Source organism: Pseudorasbora parva, chromosome 24 (assembly GCF_024679245.1).
Source record: "Pseudorasbora parva isolate DD20220531a chromosome 24, ASM2467924v1, whole genome shotgun sequence".
Lineage (NCBI taxonomy): Eukaryota > Metazoa > Chordata > Actinopteri > Cypriniformes > Gobionidae > Pseudorasbora > Pseudorasbora parva.
Window position 1 is genome coordinate 16,364,978 of NC_090195.1, and position 15,001 is coordinate 16,379,978.

Below are 15,001 nucleotides of genomic sequence, written 5' to 3' on the forward strand. Positions count from 1 at the left end.
TGCAGAAAGAACCACATCTGACCAAGATGGAGCCGGAAGAATGAAGAAACCCAGTGGAGTCATGAGGATGATGGTGCCAGGTAGAACCAAGTCGGCAAGGAGCCAAGGTGGAGCCGACTGGCCAATGGGCCGAGGTGGAGTTATGGGAATGGTGGCACAAAGCGAAACCAGGGGATCTACACTCCAAGGCATGGCTGATGTCCAGCAGATCCCAGGTGGAGTCAAATTACTGTCTAGTTCCAACAGTGGAGCCAAGGGACTGAATGGTGCAAAGAAGGACCGAATGAGCAAATGATATGGGCAGGCGAGGTGGGAAAGGGAGGCAAGACGGTGTGTCTTCAACAATACTGATTTTTTTAAAGTTAGGTTAAGCAGTGATAGAGTGATACATTCTTTGATCTGGGCAGGACCAGCAGCAATGAAGGCTTTGGGCTGTGCAGGACCAACAGAGGAAGGCTGTCATTTTCCTCAGACTCCCCTCTATTTCCCTCCGGCTCAAATGTAGAAGTTGCCACACACAACTGGTACTCCGGAATGGACATAACTTCAAGCTCTGGCTCCACTGCGAGCAGTGACGCAGGGTCTGTGGCAGGCATCAATGCATTCTTCAGTTCTGTGGTGGGCTTTGGCTCCTTTCATTCCATGGGCAAATGCTCCGGCTTTTCAGTGGTCAAGAACATATCTATCAGCTACAGGTGTGCACTGCAGACAATGGAGGACCCTCTCTCCAGGTTCCTTTTTCTAGGTCTGGTAAGTGTAGGGGACTGTTGTAGTTTGCCCCAACCAATAAAGAGACTTGATTGTGTCATCAAAGTTACATCTTGCAGCCAATTGACTAAAGCAGGCAGAGAACTCCAAGATAGAAAGATTCTTGTAGATGAGTTTGCTGCAAAATCCATTTTCTTCCTCTCCGGTATGAACCTTATTCACAGCAGCGCCATATTTGATTTTTAACATGAATGAAAGTCAGGCTGTGAGGGATAAGCATACATCTCTTCAGTAGGTTGTACTGTTATGTCATGTGTTTTTGGATTGTTCTGCTGATGAAACACTGCAAAAATATCTTTCCATGAAATTTCAGTTGATAAAAAAACGTGAGCTATGTACTGAAAACAGACACCAATGTTGAGCCCCATTCACACTAATCTGTTAAAATGACTACAAAGCCTGTACTAAGCATGCCAGGTCAGTAGTTGTGGATGAGCTTTGTCAAGAAAACTAGAACAAAGGAAACAGGTAACTGAAGAGAAACAAACTAAAAATTAATAAAAAAAATGAAACTAGCACTAACTAAATATGGAAATATTAAAATACAATCTTTAAAAATAAAATTATGAATATATTGAAAAATATTACTGTGTTTACTGTATTTGATCCAAGAAATGCAGCCTAACATAAGAGGCTTCTTTCAAAAATACTTAAAACTGTTAACTATTCCAATCTTGCAAAAGCCCGGACAGGGTTGGCCTTTTGTGTGGCTTCCTTTCCCATTTAAAAAAAATATATTGTCCACAGGCCCCATGAATTTAATTGATGACTGTTGGTACTTACAAGGTATTTCTGGCACGGCTTGCTCTAAGACATGGGGTGCTGGTTCCTCTTCAGGCCTTGCAGTTAGACTGTCCCCTTGAAGCCTAAAAAATACAAAAATTGAGCATTAAAGGCTTTAATTTCAAATAAGTGGCTTGCATTTCTCCCCACCGTTATGATAGCTGTGAAAGATAACAGTGAAAATACTATCATGTTCTCTATTCAGAGCAAACTCTCTGCTGAGGCTATGAAAGAACTCTGTGTAATGGATCAGTATCAAATAAAATCTCTATTTTTACCCAGTGTCTTTGCTAGATGAGAACAAGTGGAGACAGTGAGTCTCTATTCATAAAAGGTGATGAGACCATGCCAAAGCAGTCTATTTGTCTTATCACTATCAGGGGAGGATGAGGATATGGGCAGGCTGGAATGTAGACAAAGCGTAACATAGGGGAACGCTTAAGACCTGACAACAATCTACTAATCGCCAAACAGTGCGGCTGTCTCAAACACCCATAATTTATGATGCCCTATCTCAGAGGATGGTAGGATTAGGAGCTTGCCTACAGAGGGTTTGTTCTTAAAAGAACCATTCATCCAAAACACAATTAGATGGTGCTCTTTACACTTTTCATTACCTAAAATTGAAAAGTGAGTTATCAGTAACTCAATCTCATTTCATTCCAAACCCATAAGACATTCGGTCATCAAATCTTAAATGACAATACTTTTAATGAAATCTGAGAAATTTCTGTCCCTCAAATGAAAGTCTTCTCAACTAAAATGTTGACATTTTTATAAAGAGATTGTAATAAATAAGTATTCTTCTGGGAACTCTGAAGCATCTGAGTTTTGGGTGAATAGAATTTCAATGGAGGGACACATTGGATTCGAAGATGAACAAAATGTCTAATGGCTTTGTAACCTGGAAGGATGAATAATTGATTTTTGGGTGAACCCTTAAATTTGGTCAAGACGTAGATGCATAAAAATCACATTGGCATATTAATAAGCTTCAGCTCCACTGTCATATCTAGCCCATGTCAGTTCAGTTAACATGAGGGAGAGATTATTTTGAAAGCGGCAACTGCAACTTGTCTTTATCAAACAAACACAATTATTTATTTCTCATCCACCCACGATTGTGTTACATGGCCCGCACCCGCGCGATTGGTCGATATAAGCGCAAACCATGCGCTCACACACACACATGCGCGCCCAGATCAAGAAAGAATTTCTGTCGACAGGCATACGTTTTGGTCTGGTACAGCCCCAGGACTAGTACTATTACATATTAAAAAAAAAGGTTTTACTCACATAAGTTTGTTGCACCATTCCTGTCGGATCCAATATAGAAGACACAACATTATGTCTGCAAATCTAGCACTTGAGACTTGTTTACAAACGATTCCGCAGTGAAATAAAGCTGGAACGTCATTAAAAATAAGTATCACACATTCCTATCCTAATATTATGATCCGAAGGAAGCTTATGCAGCAACTGTGTTCTTCCACAGTATCTTGCTATCTTTTTTTACATGTTTATTGCTGCTGGCTAGCAAGCCGATCAGCTCCATGAGTCGGTGGACGGGGCTACTGAATTACACGTTCTGTAGAGGTTTGTGCTCATGAAGCTCGCGGTCGTGTCTATTAGTTTTGGAAATTTTGATTCTTTTAAGAGAGTCGTTCATTTTCAGTTCGTTCAGCAAAATGATTCGTTCAGATTCGTTCATTGATTCGTTCAGTAACATAAAAAAAATAATAATAATTACATACCAGTAAATATGACCATAGGTGATGAAAAAGAATGTTTTATATGTAAACAATGTCTTAAGTCAAGTAACGTATTTACTTACAAAAAAACTGATTTGGCTTTATTAAAATGTTTATAATCTATGCATTGAATAAAATAAGTCTAAATAAGTGGTTTAGATGACCAAAGCATGTTTTCTTGCATCATTAACATTTAATTGTTTGGTCAGACATTTAGACATTTGTATATGGAATTATGGTAAACATGGGGTTATAAACATGAGGTTTGTCTTTAATATGCTTTGCATCCGCTTTCTGCTGATTGTTGAACCTGACACGCATAATAAATGACCGAGGTAGCCTACCAGTTTGTACACAAACAAGATCTCTCTCTCTCTCTCTCTCTCTCTCTCTCTCTCTCTCTCTCTCTCTCTCTCTCTCTCTCTCTCTCTCTCTCTCGTTCATACTCAAAACAGCGATTCAGTCAGTGAAGTTTGTTCAGTAGCTCAGAATACTATTTACTGACGTGACACAGGAGATCTTTTTAACCATAGGCTACTGTCACATTTTTTATTTGTTTTACAGTTTTTAGAGAAGTGCATGACATGACTCAAACGTAATGAAGAAAACGGTTCAAACATAAAACATAAAATACAAACACAGTTTACTTTACTTTGTAGTAATCATTTAACCATCAACCTGCATTATTACACGGTTTTCATTACAGTGGTATATTGTACATTTCTTTCTTTGCTGCCAAATATGCCACCTACGTTCGCAATCAGTATCTTTCAACAACTGGTTAATTTCGTTCACGAACGAATGACATGTAACTACCAATTCGTTCACGAACGAGATTTCTCGTTCAGAGTCAGACTCAAAGCCTCTCGGTCAGTAAAGGGCGTATTCGTTCACTGAATTCAACAAATCACATGCTCCGTCACATCTCATACTCGAAAGCTATTGGCTTGAGGTTTTGTCATTCTTTGACAGAATGAAACAGTTGACAGAGCTGCGCATGCGCTCGCTGCTAATAGCGCTGCGGGAGAAATTTCAGTGAACGAGAAACATGAGTCAATAGACTACATGAACGAGAACGATTCGTTCACCTAAAAGATTCGTTCAAAAATAACGATTCGTTCACGAACGTAACATCACTAGTGTCTATAAAAGCTTTTCTACGACTAAAAAGGAATTTTTCAGCTCTGAAACTTACTGGATAATCTTATATTCTCATGAACTTTTATATATTAAAAGCTCAAGGTAACATGGATTTCTCAATCCATCACTTATTTAATTCTACGTGGCATTGATTCAACAAGGTGCTGAAAGCATTCTTTAGAAATGTTGGCCCATATTGATAGGATAGCATCTTGCAGTTGATGGAGATTTGTGGGATGCACATCAAGGGCACGAAGCTCCCGTTCCACCACATCCCAAAGATGCTCTATTGGGTTGAGGTCTGGTGACTGTGGGGACCATTTTAGTACAGTGAACTCATTGTCATGTTCAAGAAACCAATTTGAAAAATTCAAGCTTTGTGACATGGTGCATTATCCTGCTGGAAGTAGCCATCAGAGGATGGGTACACGGTGGTCATAAAGGGATGGACATGGTCAGATAAATGCTCAGGTAGGCCATGGCATTTAAACGATGCCCAATTTGCAAGCGGCCTAAAGTGTGCCAGGAAAACATCTCCCACACCATTACACCACCACCACAAGGCACGATGGATCTATGTTCTCATTCTGTTTATGCCAAATTCTGACTCTACCATCTGAATGTCTCAACAGAAATCAAGACTCATCAGACCAGCAACATTTTTCCAATCTTAATAAACTCATAAATAAACTTTATAAACAATTTATGTGAGCTTGTGCACATTGTAGCCTCTTTTTCCTATTTGTAGTGGAGATGAGTGGTACCCGGTGGGGTCTTCTGCTGTTGTAGCCCATCCGCCTCAAGGTTGTGCGTGTTGTGGCTTCACAAATGCTTTGCTGCATACCTCGGTTGTAACGAGTGGTTATTTCAGTCAAAGTTGCTCTTCTATCAGCTTTAATCAGTCAGCCAATTTTCCTCTGACCTCTAGCGTCAACAAGGCATTTTCGGCCACAGGACTGCCACATACTGGATGCTTTTCCCTTTTCACACAATTCTTTGTAAACCCTAGAATTGGTTGTGTATGAAAATCCCAGTAACTGAGCAGATTGTGAAATACTCAGACCGGCCCGTCTGGCACCAACAACCATTCGATGATCAAAATAGCTTAAATCATCTTTCTTTCCCATTCTGACATTCAGTTTGGAGTTCTGGAGATTGTCTTGACCAGGACCACACCCCTAAATGCATTGAAGCAACTGCCATGTGATTGGTTGATTAGATAATTGCATTAATGAGAAATTAAACAGGTGTTGCTAATAATCTTTTAGGTGAGCTTACACAGTGAATTAAAATTAACAAAACAAGAAACAGGTGTGAAACCTAATTAGAAACCATAGTAACAAACAATGATGGAACAGTGAAATCAAAACCAAGGCAGAACGTAACACCATCACTTTTGCTGTACATCATGTAGTAAAGAGAGAGAAATAAAATATGATTTTAAACCTCATTTTATCATGAGAAACAGTATATAAGAGTATCATGATGTTTAACATGCCCTTTTGTGGTCTATCCATTTTTGGGTGAACTAGCCCTTTTGTGACCATTTTATGCACTACCATGATCCTTTTAGGCAGTGAGATCCAATAAAATGTGCTTTAAAAAAGAACCCACACTGTAAGAAAGAAATTTGTATAAAAGATTTAAAGCTACGAGTCATTTTCTTTTTATCCCTAAAACACAAAACAATGTAATGCGTAATTCAAAATACAAGAAAAATCGGACATATTACCACAGTAAATCGGGCCTTATTTGTATGAATATTTCTAAAAGTGGACTTCAGCATTGTGTGAGCAGGATCATACCATGTGATTTGAGCAGGAGCATCCAATTAAAACCTTTAAGTCTCACAAATTTCCAAGGCATTCTGGAAAATGAAGACCTACAGCACGGTAATTGCCATACCTTATTCTTCAACAATGCCGTATTCTCAGACTGTTATTTTGGAGCGGTTTCACTTCAGAACTGTAAATCATCAAATGCTGCAGTTACCAAATGATAGGCTTGATTCATTTCACATTTCTCAGCATTGCCATTGCATGCCTTTTCCTGTAAGAAATCAGGCCAGCTAATAAGCATGATGACAAAAGAAAACAACCCCTTCTCTTTTTACTGCTTTACCTGCCATTCCAAGTTTCTGTAACTTAATTTTTATGTAACAACTTTCTTCCTCTAATTTTCCCCTTCATTATTTCTCATATGTAGAGAAGCCACTGAGAAAAAACAGATCTGGTTTAGCCCACCATCTGAGCAGTTCCTTTTCTTACAGCATCATTTTGAATGAGTGATTAAAATAATTATGGTGAATGACTCATACAACTGTGCTTGATCGGGTCAGTCCCCTCATAAAATGAGAGAGACACACTTTTTTATTCATGTACCCCTATATGTATTGCAGAAGTGTCATATCTGTAGCCAATTTAAGGAGCAGATGAAATCGGAGAGAGTGATAGTGCTACTTCAAGATGAGCTGTTTTTCTAAGCATGTGTGGCTGTAGTCTATCACCTCATCCATCACATTAAGAGGACAGACACAAGCAGATAAGGAATAAATCCCATGACCTTTCAGACAGTGCTGCACCATAGGTCAGAAGATCCCTGCAGAAGATTTAGCTAAGAACACACAAGTTTTTCACATTTCATAAACAATTTAAGCTTAATTTTGAGGTTTGTAGCACTTTGAGATTTTCTTAAAAATGAAAAAGCTCTTTATAAATCAAATGTATTATTAGGATTATTATATATTGACATCACCAATAAATCAGTGAATCCACTAAATAGCCATGAATTGCATGTATAATGTTACAATTTTTGACTGCACTGAATTTAATATCCCAAAATGCAAATAAAACATAGCTAATGTATGTCTGTGCTTGCCTCAATTTTTAAGTAAAGCAATTTGCTTTTAAAAATTAAATAAAACAAGCTCACCCCACAACACGCTGTAAAATATAAATCCCGGTTAAAAAAAGGCAGCTGTGGTTGGCAGAACTATACTGTAAAAGATATGGTAGCAACATTTTAGGTTTTACAGATTGAAGTTAATGACGTAACAACATTCTTTTCACTTCCAAAAACTGTATATTTAACGGTATTTTACTGTAAAAATGCATTAAATGTAAAGTTAGGTCAATTACAATTATTCACCATATATAGTCCAGAAACGTTCTGTTAACCAGTTAATGGTTTTTAATTGGTCTTTTACTGTTATCACAAGCATTTTTTTTACAGTCTAAAGTCTGAATTTTCTGGACTGCTGTTAAGCATGATGTTCTTCACTCATTGACCACTTGAGATAAATGTCCAGATAAAAGGATTTCTAAACCTGAGCCTAAGAAAATGTGAAGAATGCTGCCTGCGTCCTCCAAGTAGCCGCATGCCCAGGCAACGAAATGGAGAAGGAAAAACATAGAGAGAGATGGGCAGTTTCCGCTTGCTGCTGTTTGGCAAGTCTTAAAGGGTTACTTCAGCGATTAGCATATGGCTTTGTATCAGTAGAAACCCTGGAGAATATTCAAATTATTGTGATTTCCTCCCTCATATTTCCCTGAGACAAGAGATTTATGCATTTTATTTCTGTAAAAATTCCTCCTATGATGCAAAATGACGATTTTTGCATCATAGGAGGAATGTTTGCCCAGAGGCTAAAGACTACAGCCAGCAGAGGGAGCTATTTCTGCATGTTTTGAATCTGCGCATGGGGGATGAGAGATTACACTCAGCAGGCAGGGAGAGCGCAGCTTGCAGACAGGATCATTTAAACGGAGCTATGGTGAGCAATGTAAGTCTTTTAACTTCTCAAATTCATTTCTATGAAAGTTAAGCTTGCAAAGGCATGAACTGAAATGCGTGCCAGACTGAACTCCTGTGTGAATGTATGCCGCGAATGTAGTCGCGATTACCTCAGCTCTCATCACTCGTGCAGTTAGTGCTCAGTGCTGTGATACTCGCGCGGTGACTCACTCATTATATTGAACAGACACGTTCAGTTTTTAATTGTAGTGTCTTCTCTAACTCAGTCACAGTAATGAAGTTGGTGGTGTTGGGAATGGCCTCACAGGGCAGCGAAGCATTCTGGGAATTGTAGTCTTTCATCCCCATGGGACAAAAATACATTTTCTGTCTTTTCTCAGTCTAGAAGACACCAAATTCAAAAATAATTTCACATTTCTACTGCATTGATGACCCAGTTTAAATACAGATTCATCTTCCCAGCGCTGAAGTACCCCTTTAAGGCAAGTCTATATGGTCCTAAAGAGCTTTCAGGTGCACAAACAGACACTTAGTGAATCTCTGATTTATAAATGAATCATTCAGATGAACTGTTCAGGTTTTGTGAAGATCAGAATCAAAAGATTGATTTATTCATGAATCAGATATCACTAATGCGGAGTAAAAGATCAGCAAAATATGTAAGCAGGGTAACCGTATCCACAATCCTGCATTTAACCTGTGATTTAAACAAATGAACTTCCACATCAATGTGATAAACAGTCAGCAAACAAACGGTGATCTTGTGATAAGCGTTCAGCAAACCTACAGTGAGAGGAAGTGTTCAGCATCTCTTAGACTGTGAAGAATGTTTAAAGTATCTGTGGTGAATCTGATATGGAGCAGAAAGGAAAAGCAAAAAAGAAAAAGCCAAACAAAACAAATTGAGGGCAATAGGACCGTGGCAGCCATCTAAACCAGCAGATTCTTTTTATCAGAGCCTGGCATCGGACATGAGCACTGAGTCACCCTATCACAGCCAACAGTGTGAAATGTGATCATTTTGCCCAGCCACAAACTACAAAACAGGAAGAAAAAAAAACAGAAAACAAGTGATAATGAAGATTATCTCTGTTTTCTGAGTCTTATGAATAGAATCAGATTTCTAATGCTTTTGTGTGTTTTCTCTCATCTACAGATGGGTGTTTCTTCAACTTTGGACAATGTCATGTTCATATTTAACAGATTTGAAATTTGGAAGAAAAAAGGTATTTCCTTAATTTATTTCTGCTTCTTTTTAATTGCCTTTTATGTAAAATCGGTTTAAAATAATAAAAAAAACATAATATTTTTATTGTGTGAAAATGATTTATATATGTTACTGTTCAAAATTCTTGAAAAAAATATTTTAGGATGTTTCCAGTCAAGGTGTCAGATAACTAAAAAGAAAGAAAATAAAAATATTTCATTGTACTTATTTAGGATACATAAAATTGTCATTGTTTTGGAAATGACACTGTGGTGGAAATGTTTGTGACATTTTTTATAAAAAAATAAATGATTGAATACTTCTGTCAAAGTTATGACATTGTTTATTGCCAAATTCATTAAAGCTACACTATGTTATTTTTCTGTCTGCTAGAGGGCGCTTATTCAAAACAAAGGCGTTTGATGACTCCAAGTTTGAGCTCAGAATCTTGGGACGTGGTCTTCACCTCACAGCTGGTGGGAAAGAATCGGGAGAGTACTCTGGCAGAAATCATGTTCATGGAGTGATTGTTAACATTACTGTAGTATGAAGCAGAGCAGGACCGAGTGTTGAGGGAGCTGAGCGAGGCAGATGGGGGTGATTGTCGCGCAATACATGACTTTTATTATGACGGGACATAGTCGCAGGCGCCATTTCGCTTTTCCTGCCATTAATATGCGGTAACGTAGCTCTGTTTATCATATTAGATACATTTAAGTGTGTTTAAGACGTTACTCTGTGCATTCGCTCAGCGGCTGCTGTGACACTTGTTCACACTGCTAAGAGTAAAGCGTTTTTGCCAAATAAAACCGGAACCCGAGGGTAACACAGATATGACGCAACTGACAAGCGACTCCCTCAGACGTCCCTGTTCCTTGGTTAAAATAGCAATTTTCTCACAATTTACAAATAGTTGGAAACATTTGGGATATTTTAAGAACTCAACTGAACAACATTTATAACACTGGCCTAGTGGTTTTTGGATATTTTACTGCAAAAATACTACATAGTGGACCTTTAATAGTGATGAAAATGTAGAAAGGTTATTCTCTACAAAAACAAAAGTCCAAAATTGCCCATAGTTGAAGAAACACCTTGATGTGTTAAGATTAAGATAAGGGCACTTCTCATAGTCACCTCAGTTATGTGAATGTTGTGCATTACCTCAGCGTGTAGTCATTCACCTTTAGCTCTCAGTGCTTTAACTCTAGATTGTTGGAATGATGCGTGTGACCCTCATATCCGGCTGAAAGGGGTTCAGCTGCAGCCTCTCAGCAAACAGAGGTCAGGATATGTGACTCGTGACTTGACTAAGATATATGACAGTGCATTCTAGTGCGAACCTGATGATGACATTGTTCACATTGTGTGTACTGCTTGACTTGTTAAATGGAGGTTAACATAAATGGCAACCCTCACAAGCTGAAGAGCAGCTCTAATGGTCTAGTGAAGTCATTGAGTAGAGTAGAGCTGTTGGTAAATATTGAGCTGTGTAAATATTTACCTTGCACACCTTGAGCAGATGTTAAGAGTGACTTTGGCCTGGGGTTCTGAACAGTAGGAGCCGCGGCCCTGGCTGAACTTACTGCCAGACGGCAACAGGCCAGTGACCCCCTCCATTCGCAGGTCATCCAGATCCTCTGAGAGAGAAAGAGAGAAATAAAGATGATTTTAACCCTCATGTTATGATAAGTTTGACTACTGGTTTTGTTTACAGTCCCAAAGATCCTGATGATGTCTGTGAAAAAAACAACAACAAAAAAACAAGCATCTTGAAATGTGTAATGTTATTATTTAAAGGGTAAGTTCAACAAAAACTGAAACCTCTTTCATTAATTAGTTACCCTCATATTGTTTCAAACACGTAAGATCATTAAAATAGTCCATTTGACTGTGGTTCAACCTTCATTTTATTAAGTGACGAGAATACTTTTTGTGCGCAACCCCGAATTTATTCAACAATTTCTTCTTGTTTGTGTCAGTCTCCTACGCTATTTATGTAGTAAATACATTGCAGCATTTCCAAGTTCTACAGCATGCATGGGTCGTGGTACTCATGTGAACAGCGTTGGCCAATGGTAAGCTGCCGTTCTGATGTAAAACTCATAAAATTAAGGTTGAACAACTGTAGTCACATGGACTATTAATTGGACTATTTAATTTGACTGTCTTTACTGCCTTTCTGGGCCTTGAAAGTTGCAATGATGTTGCTGCCTATGGACTGGAGGGGTCAGAGATATCTCGGATTTAATCAAAAATATCTTAATTTGTGTTCTGAAGATGAATGAAGGTCTTACGAGTTTTGAACGATATGAGGGTGAGTAATTAATGACAGAATCTAAATTTTTGGGTGAACTAACCTTTTAAAATAAATAAAACAATAATATTAATAATTATTATTATAATAATCTTAGCCGAATCAAAAAATTCACTGAATTTATTCTGACCTTTTTATAGAGAATTTCATTTGGGATACATCTTTGTCACGCCTGCCAGTGCCTATGATTGCCACCAGAGTGCACTCATTCCACTATAACTCTTCATGGACTACATTTCCCATAACCCATTGCCCGGACTCATTATGCCTGATTACTTTCAGCTATTTTTCATTACCCTGGTTAACTGCCTGTATAAAGCCTGTGTATTCATTCAATCAATGTGAAGTCTTGTAAGTGTCACACTGCATTTCTGAGTGCTCTCTCTGGTTTCCTGGATTTCCCTGTTTTCCATGTCTGCCTGTGTTTTTCTGCCCTGTTGCCTTTGTGGAAAATCTGCCCATTGCCTCTTTTAATCTGGATTGCCCGAATAAAACTACATTTGGATCCTCAACCTGTGTGTTTCAGAGCAGTTACAGTCTTGAAGCATCAACCTTTCATTTCAATATTGTTTATTTCTATTTTTTATTTAAATATTAAAAGGGTTATACTGACTATAAACAGAATAAACAGGGTTAACTCAAGAGGCTTAAACTTTATCTATCTTTCTGGAAAATCTAATTATATATAAATATAACTACTTTTTTAATAAGTCATAAGTCTAGCTCATCAACCACTTAAACCAGCTTATAGTTTAAGTGGTTTCTCAGGTGGACTTGTAAAAAAGGGACACAAAATTAGGGTTTGATTCAAGTTGCACATGCAGTGACAAGCACAAACTGGTTTAACAATTCCAAATTAACCAACTCCAAGCCGGAGTTGGCACACTAACTAGCTTGCCTCTATTACACTTACCCCCCCAAACTTTACTCCCATCCGGGTAAAATATAACCGGTCCTACTCTGAGCGGGATTCGAGCCGGCATGGGAGGCGGGCACGCTAACAAGAACACTAAAGACGGCAGCCTCTAGCGTCGCCTGTGTGCCTCTTGAGGCCAGGGGAGTGAGGTTTACACGCACAGCCCTTGCTAGCTGGCCTCTGTTACACTAGCATTACAAATAAACTGAGAGAAGGATAGCAGAGGAGAGAAAACACATGAAGAGAGATAAATAAAGCTAACAGCACTTAGTTAGGCAACTCTATACTCTCTGAGGTCGCTGGTGACCCCCTCACAGCATATGCTCACAGCATGGTCGCCTGCAGCCAGCTAACAGGTGCAGATGGCTAGATCTGAGAAAAGTGCTTCTCTTTACACTACAGCTGTTCCTCTACAACACGCAACTGAGCCACTGGGTTAAAGCTAGGTTGTTTCCCAAAGTTCAGCTCAATTAGCTCAATTATTGTAGTGTTTTTTTTAAAGGTATATAGAGCTATTTTGTGATTTGTTGTTTCCACTTAAAGCCTTTATTATATATAATAATTTAATATTATTTATAAATTAGTAATATAAATAATATAAAAGTATTATGAATATTACTATTAATAACAATAGGTTAATTTCAAAATGATGATTAGTATTGTTTTACACATTCATCAGAATTTTTAGGACTAAACTAAATCAATATCTATCTATCTATCTATCTATCTATCTATCTATCTATCTATCTATCTATCTATCTATCTATCTATCTATCTATCTATCTATCTATCTATCTATCTATCTATCTATCTATCTAATAAATATAACACTATATATATATATATATATATATATATATATATATATATATATATATATATATATATATATATATAGCACCCTAACAGCAAGCAATAATCTTTCCTTAACGTTTTGTACCAATTTGGTGTATTTATTATATAATTCAATAAACGTATGTTCAAACGTATGTTATGTTGTGCGTGTAATAGCTTTTAACATGGCTCATCAATTCTGATTTTACTCAGATTTCAACTGTCTGTTTCATAATGGCAATTTGACAAAGCATGTTTCTCAGAGGGAGTTTCGTTCTCATATCACAAACATCATGATCCAGCAGGAACGAGGAGCAGCGGGGTAAAGTGAGCTGCGTTTTGTGAGGTCAGCGCATCCCACCCGTGCCTGTGGCTGTAGGTGTTATATACCAAATGTACCACTTATGCTGAGACCGCACAGCCAGCAGACTGCGTGTGGAAGGACACACATAGAAAAAAAGCACCTTGTAAGACAAGTAAGTGTAGCTAATGGCAGGAATTAGACTTGGCCTATTCATCCATGAAACTCTTACTCGACTCACTTTACATCTCTCAATTGCCTTGTCTTTTTGTTTGAGCTGCTAATCTGGGAAGGGGCCCGGTGGGAAACAACTTATCAGTCAATTAAAAGCCCTGAAACACACCTTTTTGTGTTCAAGCGCTCTATGGTGTCAACGCGAGATTTCTCCCATAAGGCTTCGTGCAAGCATGGAGAGCATGTGTTTGTGCAAAAGGGAGGTCCACTTGGCACAGGAATGTGGACACTGCCTTGTTCGTGAAATACCAGAGAGTGTGGTGATATTACATGCCTCATTCATCATCACAGGTCTGGTCCAGCTGAGAGAGAGAGCCAGAGGCCACCTCATACACACACATGCAGCATTGTACATGAGAACACAGCTGTCCACCGTGGGAAAGTCTTTGTTTTCGGACTGGGCTACAGGGTGTGTGGATCGGCGCTGAGGGGGTAACTCCTGGCAATATGACAGCGTTTAATGTTAATGCTGATATAAGTCGGCTGAGACGTGTCATTCGAGAGAAAGGTATATAAACACAAAAAAGTGCAGGCCAAATATATATTGTAAGCATTTGAATTGCAAAATATCCATCCATTTGGATTAAGATAAGTTTTAAGATAAACAAACCAATAAACTTAAACTGAGATGCATATTTGTCAGTCATACACATATAAAGCAGATAAGAAACAGGCATATTGAAAATACAGTTTGATTAATTGTATTTGCAAATCAGCAGATTAGATTGAATTCTGAAGGATCATGACACCAGCTGTGTTTACAAGGACCATACCATTTTTTTGTAGTCAGACTATGGAATAAAAAAATGTCACATAACCACATCACTTGGAATGAACTGGCCAAATTCTATTTAAATTTCATTCATATTGAAAGGGTTGGTGTAAACCCATTTCTAATCTGGTTATTAGGACATGTAAACACTTGATCATATTGAAAACTGAATCTGGAATGTTTTGTGCAAATGCAATGATCCACAATAGGGCAATGATATATGAT

The 15,001-nt window shown here is 38.2% G+C and overlaps 1 protein-coding gene across 2 annotated transcripts in view; it reads right to left on the reverse strand.

The window, feature by feature from the left end:
- The window catches only part of c24h8orf34 (chromosome 24 C8orf34 homolog), a 122,158-nt gene that overhangs the window by 35,022 nt on the left and 72,135 nt on the right, over window positions 1-15,001 (reverse strand). Inside the window, exons 8-9 of one of the 2 annotated variants that reach the window (XM_067435336.1) lie at window positions 10,916-11,042; window positions 1,552-1,634 (exon numbers count right to left, since the gene is read on the reverse strand). In XM_067435336.1, the coding sequence (XP_067291437.1) occupies window positions 1,552-1,634; window positions 10,916-11,042 (210 nt within the window). Of the gene's footprint in view, window positions 1-1,551; window positions 1,635-10,906; window positions 11,043-15,001 lie in introns of both variants that reach the window. The other variant, XM_067435335.1, reaches the window with a different exon arrangement.